Source organism: Myotis nattereri (assembly GCF_964212035.1).
Source record: "Myotis nattereri genome assembly, chromosome: X".
Classification (NCBI taxonomy): Eukaryota; Metazoa; Chordata; class Mammalia; order Chiroptera; family Vespertilionidae; genus Myotis; species Myotis nattereri.
In genome coordinates, this window is record NC_138078.1 from 38,977,454 (window position 1) to 39,002,230 (window position 24,777).

At 40.0% G+C, this 24,777-nt stretch overlaps 2 protein-coding genes across 2 annotated transcripts in view; both read right to left on the reverse strand.

The window, feature by feature from the left end:
* The window catches only part of ATP7A (ATPase copper transporting alpha), a gene marked incomplete at its 3' end in the record, with an annotated part of 177,092 nt that extends 174,816 nt beyond the window's left edge, over window positions 1–2,276 (reverse strand). The window contains exon 1 of the mRNA XM_081080790.1: window positions 2,075–2,276. The remainder of the gene's footprint in view (window positions 1–2,074) is intronic.
* A 15,757-nt stretch (window positions 2,277–18,033) lies between these two features.
* COX7B (cytochrome c oxidase subunit 7B) lies at window positions 18,034–23,690 on the reverse strand. Its single transcript, XM_081081490.1, has 3 exons — window positions 23,561–23,690; window positions 20,941–21,065; window positions 18,034–18,235 (listed from the first exon to the last, which is right to left on the reverse strand). Exons 1-3 carry the CDS (start codon window positions 23,598–23,600, stop codon window positions 18,161–18,163), a joined length of 240 nt encoding a protein of 79 aa, XP_080937616.1. The 5' UTR covers window positions 23,601–23,690; the 3' UTR covers window positions 18,034–18,160.
* Between the last annotated feature and the right edge of the window lie 1,087 nt (window positions 23,691–24,777).

Genomic DNA, 24,777 nt, shown 5'->3' on the forward strand with positions numbered 1-24,777 from the left:
TATTGATTAAAGATTTCCAAGTGTGTGTAGACTGGCAAACTTTAGTTATAACAAGGTTTCTAAAAAGGAATCTATTGCCTTAGAGCCCTTAGAGAAATAAAGGTTGTAGTCTGTTAGTCGGGGTTATTTTTGCTCACTCTCTTGATCTCATTTTCAAACACATTTTATTGCTTTTGCATGTACTTTAAAAAAAAAAAACAACCTTCTGCACTACAGACCAGAGATGTTAACCTATTCTCTGGCGGGATTATTGTTTAAGCTAACTCTACCAAGAGGCCACGAATCTAGTCCTTTGTAAGACTATGGTTGGAAAATAATAGATTCTATCAGGTTAAGACCAGTAGAGAAATCAGTTTGAAGGAGAAAAAGCAATGCAGAAATTCCATGGGGAAAACCTGGGACAGCTTCTGGCTTTAGACAATTTTGTTATTCATTCCCAGCAATTTGGAAAATGATTCCAAATTATATTTTAGACACAACACTCAAAATTAAAGTACCTATAGCAAGCTTCACTTTTTTCTCTTTTAGATTTGAGTTTATGTCAGAAATAAATATCATACTACGTTAACACTGTTTTTGACATTACATGTATTTTTTTCTCTATATAAACTTTTTATGGATTAAATGTTTAATGTTAGCAGGAGTAAAGAATCTCACCAATACAGAAGAAAAAACAGTGGATATATTATGAGGTGATGGAATTGTGGGTGATTTCTATTTGTTTTCATTTTTCATTTACAGTTGACATTCTACTCCACCATCGTGTATAAACCTTTTTATTGGCTGCAGGGTAGTTGGATATGGTTGTAAGTTTACCAGTTTTGTATTATATATTTTTTTCTTTTAACCAGAAAATCTTAGAAGATGTGGCTGTGTTAGAAATTGGGATGTTAACATACAGTGTGTTGTTGGATGTCCTGCATCTTCCTAGCCCCCCAAGCTGTTGCTCACATTATTTTTTCTACCTGGCCTGCCCTCCACTACAAAGCTAAATTCTATCCATTCTTCAAGGCCTAGTTCAAATGCTCCTTTCCCTGTACTCTCATAACACTTTCTGTTTCTAATATACGTTACTGAGATTAAAAGGGTGTATTAGTCTTTCCTACTACACTGTGAGACCCTCCAGTATAAAAAAAACCCTCTCATGTCATGACTGTAGACATAAGAAAGTTTAAGAGATAAAAAATATCTTAACCAATGTCATCCCAATAAATTTAATTAAAAATACATTTTTAAAAATCTCAGTTCAAAATATCCTTTAAAAAGGATTAGAAAAGCAGCCTAATAATTCATCACTGAGCCTGCTAGAATCCAAAATCTTCATAACTAAACTCAACTACTTGAGTGCAAACTCTTAGGCCAACGACTCTGGCCTATTTCTTGTTTGTGCACCCTATCACCCACCCCCACACCTCAATATCACCTAATTCAATGTTCTGCACACACTCTCAATACAAAGCCATATTATTGTAGATGAAGAAACTGTATTAAGACAAAGATGAAATGCTGAAAAATATTGATTTGTGAACCCCCATAAATATTGTCGGTGATTAAGATAACGACCGCTTCTACAACAAAAAAAGTGACAAAGATAAAGATGACACAGTGTGCGACAAGGATGGTGAGTAACTTTACTGGGGAGGGGGCAGAATGAACAAAATGGAATGGAAACAAAAGTGCTCCCTGAGTTTAGCTTATGCTCCCAGAGGGACACAAGAAGCAAAACAATTTTTATATTATTTCATTGATGATGACATGATCAGCCTATGTGACTTCCAATATCGGGCACAGACCTTCCAAATTAATTAGGTAATAAGATAGGCCACGGATGATCAGGACACTACCCCAATAGGGTACAAGAAACTGACACAGGTCAGGACCTAATCTCCCCATCTCATTCCCCTGGAAAGGGAAGTAAAACAAGAGTGTGGTAAATACCGGGAGTTGTGAAGAAGTGAGTTTGGAAACCACCCCAGATTAAAATGACCTTCTTGCCACACTCAGTAGCACAGACTGACAGTAGAGAGCACCCCTCCAGTAGAAGGGGACGACGGGAGGCCGATATAAAACTTACCTGGTTTTTGTCCTATGGTTAAACCTCGGGAGCTACGCAGCCCGTGACAGCGACAAATCCACGCGCGGAGGCTCCAATCTCACACCGCGGGAGAAGTCATAGTAGCGGCGGCGGCGGCGGCGGCTGTAGCAACTCGTGCCTCTGTGGCTTCTCTTCCTTCACCCCCTGCTACCCGCCAGCCGCCTCTACCCCTCCCACAGTCCTCCCCCCACTTCCGGGTGATGCCCAGGCCGGAAGCAGGGCGGGCGAGGCTGGGAGAGGGACACGTCACGTGAGAGGGAACTCAGGGCTACAATCAAGCTTTCTGGTTTCCTGCTGCCCCCTGGCTGGCAAGCGGCCTCGGGAAGTTTTTTAGGCGCTGCACAGCGCCTCCTTCCTCCTTCACCAAAACCAAAACAAAACAAAAACCCACCCAAATTTCTGTCACCAGTAGTTTCCTAACCGCCAGCCAAGAAGTAATAGAGCTCCTTGTAAATTATCTTCCCAATAGTTTAGCCTTTCCGAACATGAAATTAACGCACGTCTGTTGGATTGTGTAGCCTAACTCCAGATATAAATGCTAGAACCATAAACTTGCTCTCATCTCTCCACTGAAAAATGATTTCCAACATCTTTTAATTCATAAGTTTTATATATATATATAAATTCATGCTTTTAAATTTGTAATCTTTGTGTGTTGGAGTTAGGACAGGGATCTCACCTCAGACTACCTTCACATGATCATTCCAATCTCTGAATCACTTCCACATTTATTCTTTAATTTGTCCAGCATTTAAAAACCTAAAGCCCCCTTCCCACTCCCCCTCAGTGGTTGAGCGATGACCTATGAACCAGGAGGTCAGGTTGGATTCCTGGTAAGGGCACATACCCTGGCTATGGACTCCTTCCCCAGCGTGGGGCGTGCAGGGGGCAGCCAATCAATGATTCTCTCTCATCATTGATGTTTCTCTCTCTCTCTCTCTCTGCCTTCCTCTCTGAAATCAATAAAAATATTTAGAAAATTAAATAAATAAAAACCTAGAGGATTCCAAGGATGTAAAAATATTACAGTATATACCACCGTAAGTTTCACATAGAAATGAGATGCATAAAATGTAACAATACAATGCAAGTAAGTGGTACAGAATCATTTGAGAAAAATTAATTTTTATTCGTTTTGCAATTTAACTTTTTAAAAATTAGCAGCAAAATCCCAGGATTTTTAAAACTATGAATAGTAACAGTAAGAGGGTGAGGCTCCATCTCACTAATTTAAAATAGAGATATGGTCTTTTGATACTTTGTTTAATTAAATATTTGTCATAAGATGTAGAGGGAAACTAATCACAGGATTACTTATATTTTCCACTGGAACCATTTGAAACCAGTTCCCATTAAAAAAGTATCAAGTCTGATAATGTTGCAGAACACAAAATAGTACATAAACTATAAATATTAAACAAATTAATATTTTCAAAAAGGCTTATAAAAGTGTCTGACACACAATAAACATATATAAATATTAAATAAAATATTTTCCATCTTACCTGTTGTCAAATTCCTATTAAGTCTTGACAGACAACACTTAAAGATGCCCACAGATCTAAATTATAGGCCTGCAACTAAGTATTTCAGAAGGAATTATTCCTTCCCCCTCAACACTAATCCACATAAATAAAAAAAAAATAGCTTCAGATCTCCTTACCTTCTGGGACAGGAAGTTGTACTTCCCATTGTGCACAACCTAACTATTAAGATACATATTTACCTCCAATTTTAAAATCTTAAAACTACATCACATGAAATTAAGATGGCTTTTAAGAGAGCTTCCATTTATTCGCACGCTAGTTTTTAACTACAATATTAACACTGTGTTGAGTTTTCAAAGAAGTTTGCTCAAAGGCAGAAAACCAAGTTTACCTTCTGATAACCTTTATCAGAAGAATATGAAATCTACTAGCTCTCTAGTTTTTATATCAAGTTTATCATTATAAACTGCAAGATCCTCTACCATGTATATACTCAGCCACCAAGACATTCACTCATTCTAAAACACCTCATCCCTTGCCCTGACTGGTGTTGCTCAGTGGATTGGAGCATCGTTCTGTACATCCAAAGGTGGCAGGTTTGATTCCCCATTAGGACACATACCCAAGTTTCTTGTTCCCTCCCCTGTCCCTGTGCCTACAGGAGACAATTTCTCCCCCTCTCTCTCTCCCTCTCTCTCTCCCTCTCCCTCTCCCTCTCTCTCTCCCTCTCCCTCGCCCTCTCTCTTCCTTAATCAAAAATCAATGCAAAAAGGAAAAATAATAAAACATCATGTCTCTAAATGCATCAACCTGAATCTTCCTTGTAATGCACAACCTTATTACAACTCTTTATGATTACCGTATTAATTAAATGAGCTTTACAAACAGAAGGGAATGTTTTATGTTTTAAGGAAGTAATCAGGTTGTCTGGGGTTGAACAGTTAGTAGGTACCCCCAAAATGCTTACAAAGTGGTATTAATATCTCCAATAAAATAGTCACAAAGGTGAAAATTCAACATCTATGCTTCTACAACTACCATAGTACCTAGTTCTAAATAATAATTTAAAAGAACACAACACACCCCTTAAAATAATGTTTTAGGGTGAAATTAAGAATAGGATTCATGCCCTAACCGGTTTGGCTCAGTAGATAGAGCGTCGGCCTGTGGACTGAAGGGTCCCAGGTTCGATTCTGGTCAAGGTCATGTACCTTGGTTGTGGGGTGTGCAGCAGGCAGCTGATCGATGTTTCTCTCTCATTGATGTTTCTAACTCTCTATCCCTCTCCCTTCCTCTCTGTAAAAAATCAATAAAATATATATTTTAAAAAAGAATGGGATTCATGGCGTTCACCCTAATTGAAAAAAATACTTGATAGCTCTTCAATAACATTTAAAGATTGGCAATGCTTCTAGGCAGTTGTTGCTGGAACCTCCCTACCCTCTACACCCCCGACCGTGTATTATTTCCCTTTGCCCCAATATATCTTACCACTACACTTAAATTTTTTTTACACTTAAATTTTTTTTAATAAATAAATAAAAATTGGCAATGATTCTAAAGTAAATCACCTAAATTCTTCAGACACATATTTTTGTGTATTTTTTGTTTTTCAAACAGTTAACATTCAATATTTTTCTTTTTTAAATATATTTTTATTAATTTCATAGAGGAAGGGAGAGGGAGAGATGGAAACATCAACAATGAGAAAGAATCATTGATTGGCTGCCTCCTACACGCCCCCTACTGGGGACTGAGCCCGCAACTCAGGCATGTGCCCTTGACTGGAATCGAAACCAGGACCCTTCAGTCCATAGGTCGATGTTCTATCCACTGGGCCAAACCAGCTAGGGCAATATTTTTCTGTACCAACTTCAGATGTACAGCAAAGTTGTCTGAGAATTATGCACTCACAGAGTGGTCCCCCACTGCCCCAAGCACCCACCTAGCCCTATACATAGTGATCATGACACTACTGACTATATTGCCCATGTTGTAATCTACATCTCTGTGACTCTTCTGTAACTACCAATTTGTACTGCTTAATCCCTTCACCATTTTCATCCAGCCCCCAAACTCCTCTTCCCTCTGACAAGTCTGTTCTCTGTATATATGAGTATGTTTCTATTTTCTTTATTTTACTCATTAGAATCCAAAGTATTTGTCTTTGTCTGTCTGACTTATTACACTTGGCATACCCTCTTGGTCCATCTATGCTATCTCAAAAGGTAAGAGCCCTTTTCTTCAGCCGAGTAGTATTCGATTGTATACAAGGTGTCCCAAAAATGTATACACACTTCGAATGATTATAAACTTACTGTTTATTAACATACAGTTCGTTTTCAAAATTAAGTGAGTTACCAGCTATTAAAGTGTGTACCACATCTTTATCCACTCAACTATTGATGGACACTTGGTTTGCTTCCATATCTTGGCTATTATAAATAATGCTGCAGCCCTAACTGGTTTGGCTCAGTGGATAGAGCGTCAGCCTGCGAACTGAAGGGTCCCAGGTTTGATTCCGGCCAAGGGCATGTACCTTGGTTGCAGGCACATCCCCAGTAGGGGGCGTGCAGGAGGCAGCTGATTGATGTTTCTCTCTCATTGATGTTTCTAACTCTCTATCCCTCACCTTTCTTCTCTGTAAAAATCAATAAAACATATTTTTAAAAAATAAAAATACTAATTGACTGTAGCCATGGTTTTATTTCTGGGCTCTCTATTCTGTTCCATTTATTTATGTTTGTTTTGATGTCAGTACTATGCTATTTTGATTACTATGGCCTTGTAGTATAGTTTGATATAAGGTAGAATGATACCTCTAACTTTGTTCTTCTTTCTCAAAATTGCTAAGGCTATTTGGAGTCTTTTGTGCTTCTACATAAATTTCTGGATTATTTGTTCCAGATTTGTAAAATATGCCATTGGTATTTTAATAGAATTGCATTAACTCTATCAATTGCTTTGGGTAGTGTGGAAATTTTAATATTAATTATTCCTATCTATGAGCATGGTATATGCTTCCACTTATTTGTACCTTCTTTAATTTCTTTCTTCAGTATCTTATAATTTTCCTCGGTTAAATTTATTTCTTTTTTTAATATATTTTATTGATTTTTTACAGAGAGGAAGGGAGAGGGATAGAAAGCTAGAAACATCGATGAGAGAGAAACATCCATCAGCTGCCTCCTGCACACTCCCTACTGGGGATGTGCCCGCAACCAAGGTACATGCCCTTGACAGGAATCGAACCTGGGACCCTTGAGTCCGCAGGCTGACGCTCTATCCACTGAGCCAAACCAGTTAGGGCAAATTTATTTCTAAGTTTCTTATTTTTTATGCAATTGTAAATGACATTGTTTTCTTAGTTTCTCTTTCTGATATTTCATTATTTTTTTTATTTATTGCTTAAAGTATTACAAAGGGTATTACATATGTGTCCATTTTATCCCCCCGCCCTAGACAGTCCCCTAGCCTCCCCTATCCCCCAGTGTCTTATGTCCATTAGTTATGCTTATATGCATGCATACAAGTCCTTCGGTTGATCTCTTATACCCCTCCCTCCTGCCCCCCAACTTTCCCCGGCCTTCCTGCTGCAGTTTAACAATCTGTTTGAGGCAGCTCTGCCTCTGTATCTATTACTGTTCAAAAGTTTATAATGGTCTCTATTATCCATGAATGAGTGAGATCATGTGGTATTTTTCCTCCATTCACTGGCTTATTTCACTTAGCATAATGCTCTCCAGTTCCATCCATGCCGTTGCAAATGGTAAGAGTTCCTTCCTTTTTAGAGCAGCATAGTATTCCATCATGTAGATGTACCACAGTTTTCTAATCCATTCATCTACTGATGGGCACTTAGGCTATTTCCAGATCTTAGCTATGGTGAATTGTGCTGCTATGAACATAGGGGTGCATATATCCTTTCTGATTGGTGTTTCTGGTTTCTTGGGATATATTCCTAGAAATGGGATCACAGGGTCAAATGGGAGTTCCATTTGTAGTTTTTTGAGGAAACTCCATACTGTCTTCCATAGTGGCTGCACCAGTCTGCATTCCCACCAGCAGTACACAAGTGTTCCTTTTTCTCCACATCCTCTCCAGCACTTGTCGTTTGTTGATTTGTTGATGATAGCCAGTCTGACAGGTGTGAGATGGTACCTCATTGTTGTTTTGATTTGCATGTCTCGGATGATTAGTGACTTTGAGCATGTTTTCATATGTCTCTTGGCTTTCTGAATGTCCTCTTTTGAAAGGTGTCTATTTAGGTCCTTTGCCCATTTTTTGATTGGATTGTTTATCTTCCTTTTGTTAAGTTGTATGAGTTCCCTATAAATTTTGGAGATTAGGCCCTTATCAGATATGACATTGGCAAATAAGTTTTCCCACACAGTGGGTTTTCTCCTTGTTTTGTTGATGGTTTCTTTTGCTGTGCAGAAGCTTTTTATTTTGATGTAGTCCCATTTGTTCATTTTTTTCTTTAGTTTCAAGTGCCCTAGGAGCTGTATCAGTGAAGAAATTGCTTTGGCATATGTCTGAGATTTTGTTGCCTTTGGATTATTCTAGAATTTTTATGGTTTCCTGTCGTACATTTAAGTCCTTTATCCATTTTGAGTTTATTTTTGTGTATGGTGTAAGTTGGTGGTCTAGTTTCATTTTCTTGCATATATCTGTCCAATTTTCCCAACACCATTTATTGAAGAGACTATCTTGGCTCCATTGTATGTTCTTGCCTCCTTTGTCAAATATTAATTGAGCATATTGGTTCGGGCCGTGATATTTCATTATTGGTGTATAAAAATGTGAATGATTTCTGAATATTAATTTTGTATCCTGAGGCATATAGATTTAGATAGGGAGACAAATTTGACAACCTTCCCACTATAGTATTATTTAAAATTTCAAAGTAATGCTTTATGGGATAAGTTGAGTACATTTGTGAAAGGGTAAAATTTGAGTAGTCTAGCTAAGCTGCAAGGTCAGAATATTGTGATAGCATAAAATAATTTAGACTTAAACTATTGCTTCATTTCTGGTTGTTTTAGAATACTCATCAGAACAAGATAAATTACCAAATTTAGCTTTAAGTTTGTTCATTGATGCCAACTACCTCCTCCAGGTTTTAACATACAAAGCAATATATATGTTGGCAAATGGGCAAATAGACATTTTATTTTATTTTATTTTATTTTATATATTATATTGATTTTTCACAGAGAGGAAGGGAGAGAGATAGAGAGTTAGAAACATCAATGAGAGAGAAACATCGATCAGCTGCCTCCTGCACACTCCCTACTGGGGATGTGCCCGCAACCAAGGTACATGCCCTTGACCGGAATCGAACCTGGGACACTTGAGTCCGCAGGCCGACGCTCTATCCACTGAGCCAAACCGGTTAGGGCACAAATAGACATTTTAAAATGTCATACATATTTCTCTGTGCCTATCAAAATAGCTGACAATTACCACTTACCTGACAAATCACTAAAAATTACCTCATCAGAAATTAATAGTGCCAATTGACTAATAAAATACAATCTAATGGAAGGTTGAAATTTCCTTAACAATAGGTTTATTTTGCTTAATCATGTCTCAGGGTTACAACCACTTTAATATTTCAGTCCTTTTTAATATTCATTCTAAATATGATATACAGTGTTCATTCAAATTTTATCAAATAATGGCACTACTATATAATTACTAATTTTGCAAACCAATTATTTTACAATGACATTCACATTTTTCCCCTACCCAAACCATGAAATTACTGGCTTTGGTACAGTTAATGAGAAAACAGGGCATATTGCCAGAAGAGCACTGTTCTAGTAGACACAGTGGTTCTCAACCTTGGCTGCACATTAGAATCACCTGGGAATCTTTTTAGAATCCTGATTTCTGGGCCTCATCCTCCGGAAATTCTGTTTCTTTGTTATGGGGTGGGGCCACAACATTAGTAACAAAGAAACAGAATTTCCGGAGGATGAGGCCCAGAAATCAGGATTTTAAAAAGATTCCCAGGTGATTCTAATGTGCAGCCAAGGTTGAGAACCACTGTTGTAGAGGCATATCTCCTTTAATTGCACTTCACTTTATTGTGCTTCACAGATATAGTGTTTTTTACAAACTGAAGGTTTGTGACAAATCCAAGTCAAGCAAGTCTATCAATACCGTATTCCAACAGCATTTGCTCACTTCCTGTATCTGTGTCACATTTTGATAATTCTCACAATATTCCAAACTTTTTCATTATCATTTGTTTTGGTGATCTGTGATCAGTGATCTTTGATGTTACTATGGTAATTGTCTTGGGACACCAATTAACTGCACCCAGATAAGACAGCGAACTTAATGTTGTGTGTGTTCTGACTGCTCCATAGACCAGCCATTGCCATGTCTCTCTCCCTCTCTTCAGGGCTCCCTATTCCCAGAGATACAATATTGAAAACAGGCCAATTAATAACCCTACAATGGCCTCTGAGTGTTCAAGTGAAAGGGTCACATGTCTCTCACTTTAAATCAAAGCTAGATATGATTAAGCTTAGTGAGGAAGGCATATTCAAAGCTGTAATAAGCCAAAAACTAGGCCTCTTCCACCAAAAAGTAGAGTTGTAAAAGCAAAGGAAAAGTTCTTAAAGGAAATTAAAAGTACTACTCCAGTGAAAAAGAATAAGAAAGTGAAACAATCTTAGTGCTGATATGCAGAAAGTTTTAGTGGTTTCAGGCACAACATGCCCTTAAGCCAGCGGTTCTCAACCTGTGGGTCACGAACAATGAAAATACATCCTGCATATCAGACATTTACATTACGATTCATAACAGTAGCAAAATTACAGTTATGAAGTAGCAACGAAAATAATTTTATAGTTGGGGGTCACCACAACATGAGGAACTGTATTAAAGGGTCGCGGCATTAGGAAGGTTGAGAACCACTGCACCAAACCCTAATCCAGACAAAGGCCCTAACTCTTAGCAAATCTTTGAAGGAAGAGTGAGAGAGGCAAGGAAGCTGCAGAAGAAATGTTTGAAGTTAGCAAAGGTGGTTCGTGTTTAAAGAAAGTTGTCTCCATGACATGAAAGCGCAAAGCAAAGAAGCAAGTGCCAATGTAGAAGTTATCCAAATCAAGCTAAGATAATTAATGAAGGTGGCTACACTAAATAACAGATTTTCAATGTAGGTAAAACAGCCTTATGTTGGAAGATACCATCTAAGAATTTCATATATAGAGTCAATGCTTGTCTTCAAAGGATAGCTCTCTTGTTAGGTCCTAATGCAACTGGTGACTATAAGCCAATGCTCATTTACCATTCCAAATCCTAGGGCCCTTAAAAGTTATGCTAAATCTACTCTGTCTGTGCTCTATAAATGGAATAGAGCCTGGATGACAGCACATCTGTTTATGACGTGGCTTACTGAATATTTTAAACCCACTGTTGTTTCTCAGAAAAAAAATCTTTTCAAAATATAACTGCTAATTGACAATGATCCTAGTCACCCTAGCTCTGATGATGTACGAGATTAATGCTGTTTTCATGCCTGCTAACACAACATCCATTCAAGGAGGAATTTCAACTTTCAAGTCTTATTATTTAAGAATACATTTTGTGCCCTCGCTGGTTTGGCCCAGTGGATAGAGCGTCGGCCTGCGGACTCAAAGGTCCCAGGATCGATTCTGGTCAAGGGCATGTACCTTGGTTGCAGGCACATCCCCAGTGGGGAGTGTGCAGGAGGCAGCTGATCGATGTTTCTCTCTCATCGATGTTTATAACTCTCTATCCCTTTCCCTTCCTTTCTGTAAAAAATCAATAAAATATATTTTAAAAAAAGAATTTTCTAGAAACCACTGATAAATTTAGTAAGACAGTCAATAAGTCTAGTGAAACCCTCGAGGTTGTGATAAAGGAGCAACTAGAAATTAAGCATACACTGACTGAAATAAAGAATATTATACAGAGATCCAACAGCAGCCTAGAGGATCGCAAGAATCAAGTCAAAGATTTGAAATACAAAGAAGTAAAAAACACCCAACCAGAAAAGCAAAAATAAAAAAGAATCCAAAAATACGAAGATAGTGTACAGAGCCCCTGGGACTTCAAGTGTATCAACATCCCAATTATGGGGGTGCCAGAAGAAGAGAGAGAGCAAGATATTGAAAACCTATTTGAAGAAATAATGACAGAAAACTTCCCCTACCTGGTGAAAGAAATAGACTTACAAGTCCAGGAAGCGCAGAGAAACCCAAACAAAAGGAATCCAAAGAGGACCACACCAAGACACATCACAATTAAAATGCCAAGAGCAAAAGACAAAGAGAATCTTAAAAGCAGCAAGAGAAAAAAGGCCAGTTACCTACAAGGGAATACCCATACGACTGTCAGCTGATTTCTCAACAGAAACTATGCAGTCCAGAAGGGAGTGGCAAGAAATATTCAAAGTGATGAATAGCAAGAACTACAACAAGATTACTTTATCCAGCAAAGCTATCATTCAGAACGGAAGGTCAGATAAAGAGCTCCACAGATAAGAAAAAGCTAAAGGAGTTCATCACCACCAAACCAGTATTATGTGAAATGCTAAAAGGTATCCTTTAAGAAGAGGAAGAAGAAGAAAAAGGTAAAGATAAAAATTACGAACAACAAATACACATCTATCAACAAGTGAATCTAAAAATCAAGTGAATAAATAATCTGATGAACAGAATAAACCGGTGAATATAATAGAATCAGGGGCATAGAAAGGGAGTGGACTGACAATCCTTGGGGGGAAAGGGGTGTGGGAGTGCAGGAAGAGACTGGACAAAAATCGTACAACTATGGATGAGGACAGTGGGGGGGGGGGTAAGGGCAGAGGGTGGGGTGGGAACCGGGTGGAGGGGAGCTATGGGGGGGGGGAAAGAGGATAGTTGTAATAATCTGAACAATAAAGATTTTTTAAAAATAAATTAAAAAAATAAATTGATTAAACTACCAGAAACGCCAATCAGAAAGGATATATGCATCCCTGTGTTCATAACAGCACAATTTACCATAGCTAACATTTAGAAACAGCCTAAGTGCCCATCAACAGATGAATGGATTAGAAAACTGTGGTACATCTACACAATGGAATACTATGCTGCTGTAAAAAAGAAGGTATTCTTACCATTTGCAACAGGATGGATAGAACTGGAGAGCATTATGCTAAGTGAAATAAGCCAGTCAATGAAAGAAAAATACCACATGATCTCACTCATTTATGGATAATAAAGACCATTATAAACTGATGAACAAAAATAGATACAGAGGCAGAACAGCATGGAACAGACTATCCAAGTACAGTGGGAAGGCCGGGGGGGGGGGGGTTGGGGGGGGGATAAGAGATCAACCGAAGGACTTGTATGCATGCATATAAGCATAACCAATGGACACAAGACACTGAGGGGTAGGGGAGGCCGGGGGAAGGTCAAGGGGGGGGGGGCGGGGAGGAGACATATGTACTACTCTATGTAATATTTTAAGCAATAAAACAAAATTTTAAAAAAATTTGATTAAACTTATTCGAATATCTCCCTGTATACCACATTAAGAATAAAAACACTTTCAAAGTGCTTGACTAATTTCCCATGTGATGAAATATTTACAACTTTAACGCCACAAGCTCTTTGAACTCAAGAAAAAGCAACATATAACTGACCATGTCCAAAAACGGATTCAGGTAGGAATATTCCTACTCTAGAGTTTGTCCTTGTTATTTATGACATGAATTTTAGCTATTACTTTGCCAAACAAATTGAATTTATATATATATCATTTAAAAGAGCATTTAGCTTAATATTAAAAACCCTGGCTACCAAGTCAGGTCTGTTTTCAACATTTTGCTGGCTTCTTTTGGCTTCAGAGGTATGTTGTGCCAATAGTTGATTTTCAGACATATTCTGTCCACAACACCACTTTCTTTCAGCTCCAGAATGTCAACAAAAACAACCAAATTGATGATCGATAATCACAGATCAAAACACATGCGTGCAATTGGTGCCAGCAAGAGCTCTATATGTATTGCACAAGTCAACATTTATTTTTAAACTAGAGGTCCAGTGCACTGGAGGAGGGGGTCCCTCAGCCCAGCCTGCACCCTTTAGCAGTCTGGGTGCCCTTGGGAGATGTCTCACTGACAGCTTAGGCCCTGTGGAGCAGGCCTAAGCCATCAGTTGGACATCCTTATCATTGCTGCGGAGGCGGGAGAGGCTCCCGCCACCACAGCTGCACTCACCAGCCATCAGTCCCTGTGGGAGCGCACTGACCACCAGAGGGAAGCTCCTGCGTTGAACGTCTGGCCCCTGGTGGTCAGTGCCCATCATAGCGATTGGTTGTTCCACCATTTGGTCAATTTGCATATTAGCCTTTTATTAGATAGGACTGCCAGTGCTTGTCATATGTACCAGCCAGTTGGTCAGACGGTCGGTCACTTAGCCTTTTATATATATAGACTAGAGGCCCGGTGCAGAAATTCATGCAATCGGCGGAAGGGGGGGTTCCCTCAGAGCCCCATGATAGATCGCCCCAGAGGTAAGCCCCGCCCACTTGGCCAGGGCTCTGCCATCAATCGCCCCAAAGAGGTAGTCCCTGCCCACCTGGCGAGGGCTCCGTGATGAATCACCCCCACAGAGGGAGGCCCCACCAACCCACCGCAGCCCACCAGTCAGTGGCGTGGGCCTCACTCTTTGGGGCAATCATGAAGCCCCCCAATTGATCAATCGCCCTGCCAGCCAGTGGCCTTGGCCTCCCTCTGTAGGGCTATCATGCGGCAATGGCCAAGCCCCCGACCAATCACATCACAACCGCCTTGGCTGACCTGGCACCAGTGGGTGTCATAGTGTGGTCATCCAGAAGGTTGTTTTGCTGTTTGGTCAATTTGCATATTACACTTTTATTATTATAGAACTAGAGGCCCGGTGCGCAAAAATTTGTGCACTCAGGGGGGTTCCTCAGCCCGGCCTGTGCCCTCTCACAGTCTGGGACCCCTCGGGAGATAACGACCTGCTGGCTTAGGCCTGCTCCTGGGTGGCAGAGGGCAAGCCCAATCCCTAGGTGCAGACCCTGGTCGGGCTCAGAGCAGGGCCGATTGGGGAGTTGGGGCACCTTCCCCTGTCATGCACAGAGCAGGGCAGATTGGGAGGTTGCGATGCCACCCTCAGTCACTCTCAGGGTAGGGCCGATTGGGGGGTTGGGGCACCGCCCCGTCACACTCAAGGCAGGGTCGATGGGGAGGTTGCGGCGCCACCCCCTGTCACGCACAGAGCAGGGCCCATCAGGGGGGTTGGGGCTCCGTACCCTGTCACGCACAGAGCAGGGTCAATCAGGGGGTTGGGGAGCTCCCCTCGTCATGCACAGAGCAGGGCCTATCAGGGGGTTGAGGAGCTCCCCCCTGTCACTCACAGAGTAGGGCCGATAGGGGAGTTGGGGCACCACCCCCTGTCACACTCAGGGCAGGGCGGATCAGGGGGTTGGGGCGCTGCCCTCTATCACCCACAAAGCAGGGCCGATCAGGGGGTTGGGGCGCCGCGACTGTCACACTCAGGGCAGGGCCGATGGGAAGGTTATGGCTCTACCCCATCACACAGAGAGCAGGGCCCGTGGGGGGGGGGGGCGCCGCACCCTGTCACACACAGAGCCACAGGGCGATCAGGGGGTTGGGGAGCTCCCCCCTATCAGGCACAGAGCAGGGCTGCTCAGGGGGTTGGGGCGCCTGCCCCTGTCACAAACAGAGCAGGGCAGATAGGAAGGTTGTGGCCCCGCCCCCTGTCACACACAGAGCCACAGGGCGATCAGGGGGTTTGGGCTCTGCCCCCGTCACGCTGATCCCGGTGCAGGGAGGCCTCTCGGCTCTGCTGATCCTGGTGCTGGGAGGCCTCGCGGCTCCGCTGATCCCGGTGCTGGGAGGCATATTACCCTTTTACTATATAGGATAGAGGCCTGGTGCATGGGTGGGGATGGCTGGTTTGCCCTGAAGGGTGTCCTGGATCAGGGTGGGGGTCCCCACTCGGGTGCCTGGCCAGCCTGGGTGAGGTGATGATGGCTGTTTGCAGCTGGTCACACACCCTTCAGGGTGGGGGTCCCCACTGGGGTGCCTGGCCAGTTTGGGTGAGGGGCTGAGGGCTGAAGCTTCCAACTGGTCCTTTTTTTTTTTTTTTATTCTGGGCCAGCTTTAGGTCTGGCTCCAGCTCTAGGCCTCTGCTGCTGCTGAAATCAGGTATCTGGTTTGTTTGTGTTCTATTATCGAAACAATGTATAACTCCAGCTCTGAGATCCCGGGCTCGCTGAACGCAGGTTTCTGGGGTTTTGTTTAGCTTCTATATTTGTTACAATGTTTCTTCAACTGCAAGTTCAGAGGTCGGCAAGGCAGGCGGGGAACGTTGGTTTCCTCTGTCACTGAAGCAAGCAAGCCTCATGTTCAGTTTAAGCTGCCTGTCTGCAGGCCGCCATCTTGGCTGGCAGTTAATTTGCATATCGCCCTGATTAGCCAATGGAAAGGGTAGCGGTCGTATGCTAATTACCATGTTTCTCTTTTATTAGATAGGATTGCCACAGTTACCCCAACCTTCAGCAACTAGCACCCTGCTCAGTCAGCAGTCAGCATCAGGGCAAGGCCAGCAAAGATGACATGCTAAAGGCAATAAAGTATTTTTTAATTAATTTTTTAATTTTAGAGATAGGAAGAAATGTTGTTGTTCCACTTATTTATGCATTTATTGCTTGGTTGTTATATGTGACCTGACTGGGGATCAAACCCAATACCTTGGTGTATCAGGATGACTCTCTAACCAACTGAGCTACCTTGCCAAGGCCAGCAATAAAGGGTTTTTTTAAATTAAGATATGTACAGCCCTAGCCAATTTGGCTAACTAGATAGAATACCGACCTGCAGACTGTAGAGTCCCAGGTACCCTTTTGGTCAAGGGCACATGCCCAGATTTGGGGCTCAATCCCCAGTAGGGGGCATGCAGAAGGCAGCCAATCAATGATTCTTTCTTATCATTGATGTTTCTCTCTCTCCCTTTCCCTTCCTCTCTGAAATCAATAAAAATATAACTTTTTTAAAAAAAGGTATGTACTTGGCCTGGCCAGCGTGGCTCAGAGGTTGAGCATCAACCTGTGAACCAGGAGGTCACAGTTCCATTTCTGGTCAGGGCACATCCCTGGGTTGTAGGCTCAATCCCCAAGTGTGGAGCATGCAGGAGGCAGCCGAACAATGATTCTCTCTCATCACTGATATTTCTGTCACTCTCTCCTTTCTTCTCTGAAATCAATAAATACATTTTAAAAAAAGGTATGTACATTGTTTTTTAGACATAATACTATGGCACTTAACAGACTTCAGTACAGTGTAAACATGCCTTTTAAGTGTACTGGGAAACCAAAAAATTCATGTTATTCACTTTATTGTAATATTCACTTTATTGTGGTAGCCTGGAACCTGCAGTACCTCCAAGGTCTGCCTATATTTCATATAAAAATATTTCAAATGTTTGGTTAAGTGTAAATCCTTATCTACATTAGGTAAATTTGGAGATTCCTAAAAGCCACTTATCTGATAATAGTATCAAGTAAATTAATTTTTTAAATCTCTAATTTAGCTAATATAATTTCAAGTGTCTGAAATTCCATTTTCTACTTACTTGAGCTGTATCAACAAACTTCTTGAGGCTTACTTTACAGCATTTGACCAAGAAGCAATAAAGCACATGTTGTAAAATATGTTTTCTTCAGTTAATAGCTTACATATAAAATCTAGTGTAATAATGAATTCAGGATCAAAACCCAAAAGTTTGTAGTTACAGAAAGCCAACAGCAGAGGTCAATGACTGTAGATAAGTGAAAAACTGTATTTGACAGATCCTTTTGTAAATATCTCTGATAAATATTCTGAAAAATCTAAAAATCTAATTAAGCAGGGTGGAGGGTGTCAATGGGAAAAAAGGGAACATCTGTAATACTTTCAACAATAAAGACAAATTTTTAAAAAGACCTAATTTAGATAAATGTGTCACAGGAACCAAGGAGCTACTAGATAGTCTTCAGACCTCCTAGGAGTTCATTTGATAGACCATTCTTACCTTTGGTCCAGTGGCACCCTAAGTTCTCTTGGCAGAAGTGAAAAGGAATTAATAATGCACATTCCAAATATAAACATAAATAGGTGGTAGGAAGTAGTAGACATAACCAAGATGTGACTATCATCAAATTTTTAGCTCAAAGGTTACCTAAAATAATTCTGTGATCACTTATTCATGAACTATAATTTCAGCTTACTATAAAGTCAACTTCCAGGTGATAGCCAAGTTTTCCTTTTCACACTACCTCATATAGAAAAGTTATTTATGAAGTTGTATAGCATTTTTATTTTATTAACACAAAGGTTAAATAAATGAAAAGTGGTCAAGCTTGCTTTCATTCACAAAAGAAACAAACCTACAATGAAGGTTTCAAATGTACTTTATTTCTCCAATCATGCCATATTTTAATTGGCATACAGTGCTTTCACTTGCCATCAATTATGAGTTGGTTTTGAAATAATTCATTATCACACCAACTGGGATGGTTACTAATCTCTCCATTCCTTTGGGGTGACTCTGCCAACAGGGGACAGGTTCCATTCTATTCCAATTTGTGTTGCTGTCTGTAATTAAAAAATGCTGTCAGTTATACATGTTTAAACCAGAGCCCACTCGCCCTTAGAGACTATTTCTTAAAAGTGACAAAGGTATTCTACTCTATAAGTGAAAAAGAAATAGAAACTCATTGGGATATAGTGCCTCCTCTAATTGCTGTACTAATTCTCTAGAGCAGTGGTTCTCAACCTTCTGGCCCTTTAAATACAGTTCCTCATGTTGTGACCCAACCATAAAATTATTTTCATTGCTACTTCATAATTGTAATGTTGCTACTGTTATGGATCCTAATGTAAATATCTGATATGCAGGATGGTCTTAGGCGACCCCTGCAAAAGGGTCGTTCAACCGCCAATGGGGTCGCGACCCACAGGTTGAGAACCGCTGCTCTAGAGCAATGCTGTTCAATAGAACTTCCTGATATGAAGGAAATGTTCTGTATCAGCATTGGCCAATACAGTAACCACTAGCCGCGTAGGACCACTTCTATAATATCCCTTCATAAAGGAGGACTTCACCTCCAAAGTGCCCCAATAACACATTTGTTCAACATCTGTTTCTTCTTCTAATTAAGGACACACACATTTTAATAGTATATCCAATTTCGGGAAGATCAAAACAAGAATGAAAAAGGCCTATTAAAGTATCGCTGTTTATTAAGGCAAATAATTTTTATCAATCAATTTTTATTAATTTCAGAGAGGAAGGGAGAGGGAGAGAAAGAGAAACATCAGTGATGAGAGAGAATCATTGATTGGCTGCCTCCTGCACGTCCCACACTGGGGATTGTGCCCTTGACCGGAATCGAATCCAGGACCTTTCAGTCCGCAGGCTGATGCTCTATCCACTGAGCCAAATCAACTTATATAGCCAGGCTGGTGTGGCTGAGATGGTTGAGTGTCATCCCACACACCAAGAGGCCACCAGTTCCATTCTGGGTCAGAGCACATTGCCCAAGTTGTGGGCTCCATCCACAGTAGGGGATGTGTAGGAGGCAGCCAATCTCATCCATGTTGCTATCCCTCTCTCTAAAAAAATCAGTAAAAACTTATTTAAAAAAAGTCAAAATAAGCCCTAGCTAGTTTGGCTCAGTGGATAGAGCGTCGGCCCAAGACTGAAGGGTCCTGGGTTCAATTCCTGTCAAGGGCTCATACCGGTTACAGCTTAATCCCAGGCCCTAGTTGGGGCGCATGTAGGAAGCAACCAGTCAATGTCTCTCTCTCACATCCTTTATCTGTGTCTCTCCCCCTCCTTTCCACTCTATCAATCAATGGAAAAATATCCTCAGGTGAAGATTAACAAATAAAAAGCAAAAAAACAAACAAACAAATAAAATTAAATAAGATCAACTTATATATTTATTATAACTTCAAGACTGCTACTTTTAATCAGCAAGTTCAGTGACTAGTAAGTAGGTTAAATGTATGATATAAAAAAATTAAAATATTGAAAGCAAGTAATTTTATATCTCATCCATCATAAATATTGTACACAGTTCTGAAGGCAGAATTTTAGAAGAAAAACTAATTCAGTGAAGGAAGGTGACCCAAGATGGTGAAAACCCTGGAAACTATATAATAAAAAAATTGACAGAGAACTAAGGGTATTTAATCTTAAAGAGAAGATCCAGGACACATGATAGCAATTTTTCTAATATCTAATACTTAATACATGGAAATAAGATCAGAATCCCTGTGTTGCAATGGAATGATTGGCAGAATATGCAGGAGGCAGATTTTTTTTAAAGTATATTTTATTGATTTTTTACAGAGAGGAGTGAGAGGGCTAGAGAGTTAGAAACATTGATCAGCTGCACACCTCCTACTGGGGATGTGCCCGCAACCAAGGCACATGCCCTTGACCAAAATCGAACCTGGGACCTTTCAGTCTGCAGGCTGACGCTCTATCCACTGAGCCAAACTGGTTAGGGCCAGGAGGCAGATTTTAACTCAACGTACAATCCTTTTAAAACAGCTATACAATGCCCGGCTAGGGTGACTCAGTGGTTGAGCATCAATCTATGAAGAGATCATAGGTTCCATTCCGGGTTAGGGCACATGCCCAGGTTGACAGCTCAATCCCCAGTAGGGAGTGTGCGGTAGGCAGGTAACTGATGTTTCTCTCTATCCCTCTCCCTTCCCCTTTCTTTAAAATCAGTAAAAATATATTTTAAAAAAATAAAACAGCTATACAACACAGAAAGGGCTGCCTTATGATCCAGTAAGCAACTTGTTACTGGAAATGTTAAGAACAGATGATGGCCTTGGCCTGTTTGGTTCAGTGGATAGAGTGTCAGCCCGTGGACTGAAGGGTCCCGGGTTTGATTCTGGCCATACCTCGGTTTCAGGCTCAATCCCTGGCCCTTATAGGGGTTCGTGTGGGAGGCAATCGGTTGATGTGTCTCTCTCACATTGATGTTTCTCTCTCTCTCTCTCCCCCCCTCCTTTCCACTCTCTCTAAAAAATTAATGGGGGAAAATCAATGGAAAAATATCTTCAGGTGAGAATTAACAAACATACAAAAAAGAAACAGATGATGAATGAATGCTAAATACTGAGAAATTCCTGCACTGGGTGGGTGTTATTACATTAGAAAATCTCTAAAGTCCCCCCTAACTAGAAATGTATTCTACTATGTGAAAATATTTTGAATACATGAGCTAAATTGAAATGAAAAACATAGAAACCAGAAATTATCAATCAACAGTACTTACATATGTCCATGTAGCAACACAAAAAGTGGCTCCACTAGCTAAAATAGCATTGCCATATTTGTCATGGAAATCAGGTGTCCTCTTCTGGTGGATCTGCCTTGCCATTGTTTGCTGAATGCTTCGAACTTAAAGAAAAAAATATACAGAAGCATATCTATGAATTATCAGGAAAAGAGAATGTATGTAATTGATACTGGCAAACAGGAAAGCCAAGGAAGTTAACTCTATAGTATTATGCAGTTCAATACAATGTTAAAACATATTATAGCTAAAAGTACCTTACTTTGAAAGGCATCAGAAATAAGATGAATTGACAGATGAATAGATAAATGACAAAACAAATATAGCAAAATGTTAATTGTAGAATCTATGTTGTGCGTATGTGGATGTTTATCATACAATTGTTCCAACTTTTCTGTAAGTCTGAAAGTTTTCATAATAAAACAGGGGGAGTGAAGGGAGGCAGGGTCTGGGCGGAGGTGGGCAAGGGAGGGGAAATGTAATAGTGTCAGTGATAAAAGCATAGTAAAAAAAATTAAATTGATTGCTCAATTAAAAAAAACGTTGGGGGGAAAATACAAAGAACAGGTGAAGTCAATAAGATTTTTTACAAACTAGTATTTGTACCACAACTGAAACTTGGCTTATAATAATTAATTTGAATATTTATGACAAATTTTCACTCAAGTTTATTCAACAATGCGCAACAACTTAACAACATAAAAGGGTAAATAAACTAAAAGTGAACTTCAAATGAAAGTACACTAAATGTTCATGACCTTAAAATTGCCCCCCCAAAATTCCAAAAACTAGTCTTGATTTTTAAAATAATTAGTAATGAATACATTACCATACTAAAGAAAATGGGGTATATGAAAATGTGTAAGACACAGACTCGGTCCTCAGGTTTAAAGGAGCGTATTAGGCATGTAGACACAAATCACTATAATACAAGGAAGTAGAATGTTAGTTAAGCACTATGAATAGCAGGTAGGATTTAGTTATGTAAAGGGTAATCTGAAAAAAAGGCAGACAGAAAAGCCTAGTATACTAGAAAACTAGTTAAATTTGGTTAAAGGACAAATGAGGTGCATGGACAAGCAATAGGGGGTAAAACGGAGGGCCACTGTTTGAGCAGAATTACCACATTAAAACTTTGCTTTTACTATTATTTTAGTAGAATGAGTTTTCAAACTGCCTCTGGAGGCACTTAGGAGGGCTTGGGAAAGAGCCAAGACTGGAAAATGCATATTCCCAGCTGCTGTTAAATTCCTCTCCATTCTAAGTGGTAGGTCCTTATTATTTTAGAACTTCAAAAGGTACTTATGTACTAATGGAAAGCATATTAAAGAAACGGGAATCTCAACCATTCAGTAGCACTTTAGTATATAAACGCTTCTGTATGATATAGTATGTTATTTCTGGATAGTTACTTGCCAATTTAATGGTTTCTTCTCTTAACTGCCTTAACGTATTTTTCACCTTTAATTCGACTTGTATGAGCAAACTTACAAACATTTCATAATATATTCTGCTCTAGAGTAAAAAGTGAGTTTGTGAATTCCACATTGGAAAAAACAACCACAAGAAAGATAAATTCTTTTCCTGAGTTACAAAGCCCTACCAGCTCAAAGGGCAAAGAAATTATATTATAAACAATTCTGCAACACCTCAACATTCAGATCACCAAAGAGTATTTCTTTAGAGTTCTCCTCTGACAAGAAATGGTTTCATTACCACCTATTAATAATCTCATATAATCCTCAAGAAATTTATGAGGTAGGTTTTGTTTACTAACCCCCTATTTTACAAAGAAGGGAAGTAAGGTTCAGCTTTTTACCCAATGTGAAAGAGATAATAGGTGGGCATTTTGGATTACGAAAAAAGTCGGGCAACTACATTTTGGTTATTGTCAAAGCTGCTTGAGTGTTCAGAAGACAGCCTAGTTATACCTCCAACAGCTCTATTAACGGGAAATAAAAACATGGCTAAAAAAACTAAATAATTGCTTAATGTCAGTTTCATTGTAAAAACAAAACAAAAAACGACTCACTTTACTCAAGGTCACCTTCAGTGCAAATCAATCATGGAAATGACTCTCTCCAATCTAATGCATTCTAAATACGTGATGCAGCTTTCAAATTTTCCCTGTACCCTCCTAACTTTTACATAAGAAATGATCTGTAATTAACAAAAACTGCGGGCTACCATTTAGGTCATCTCGCTGCGATGAAACCAAGTGAAGAGCTAGATTTACCGCTTCCTCCATTTTGGTTACAGGAATTGGAGAGGAGGCTCTTCTATTTGAAAGGAGGAGGGGTAAATGTGCCCCCCAAAGCTAAAATTGACGAAATTACTTAAGGAACAAGAGGTGTCCACCAAACGTGTTCTTCCCTGAAATCATAAATTACTATTGAATAATGAAAAAGCAGAGCTAGGCTTTAACCCCAGTAACAGAAACAATCGGTGATTAAGCTAATGGTAAGGATATCTTCCCAATTAGTTTGGAGACTAAGCACTTAGAAGGTCGGGAAGCAGGTGGAGGAAAAGGGCAGAAGCGACCACGAGGGCAAATGGATAAAAGGCCCTTGGAAATGATTTGATCACAATTTCTGCTCACCTGGGAGACGACTTAGCGCGTTTTTGGCCAATGGAAACATCGTGAAGCTGGACAACACCGCAGCAACTGCAGATGCCGGTTGCTGGAACTTTGAGTCAAGTACCCTTGCGAAGAAACCTGAAAAACAAAATGGCTTTCAGTAGGGCGCTTTAATGAGATTTACTGAAATCTCGCGAGACCTGTGAAAACCTATAGAATTGTAACTTCTTCAAAATGCGGAAACATGAAGGCCTTTTGGGAAATGTAGTTTCACGCTTTATAAATGAATTATGTTACACCCCTCCCCCAACCTTGAAGCCAGGTTTACGACCCTGGAGTGCTAAAGCATTGATGTTAGACTGAGTCATCAAAGGCACCAGCTTCAGAGGCTTGAGCTTGTATCTTGCTCCACACTAGTCCTTTCAGTTCCCTCCAAACTTCCTTCACTTCTTTGATTTTTTTGTCCCTATTACTAGATACTAAGTCATTTAATTTTTACTTTTGAAACAATTTGAAATTTAGAGAAAAGTTGCAAGAATAGTAAAAACAATACACAATTCGTGGTTAAATATTCGATGAAGCAAACGTAACTTGACTATAGAAACTTGTTGGGTGTTCAGAGTAAAATTCTTCCACTTTTTCTTTTTTGTTAATTCTCACCGGAGGATATTTTTTCCATTGCTTTTTAGAGAAAGTGGGAGGGAGGGAGGAAAAGAGGGAGGGAGGGAGATATACTTGGTATATTGGTTGCCTCCCGCATGCATCCCAACCAGGACCAGGAATCCAACACAAAAACCCTGGGTGCCCTGGCTGGTGCTCTAACCACTTAGAAAACCGGCTAGAGCCACTTTTTCTTTATGTTTGGAAATTTTGATAATACAACATTGATGGGGGAGAATTCCTGTATACACATTACCAAGATACAAAACTTGTTAATATTTTGCCACATGTGTTCTCTCTCAGCATTTCTATACATGAATACATATATATACAGGGTGTCCCAAAAATGTATACATAGTTTAACAGCTGATAGTTCAATTGATGTTTCTTTCCTTTCTGATTTAACCCATTTGAAATAATAATTATTCAAAGTGTGTTTACATTTTGGGGGACACCCTGTATAAGTGTGTGTGTGTGTGTGTGTGTGTGTGTGTGTGTGTGTTTGCTTTTTTTCTGAACCATTTGAGAATAACACACATGCATGGCCTTTACCCATTAACACATCAGGGTTCATTTTG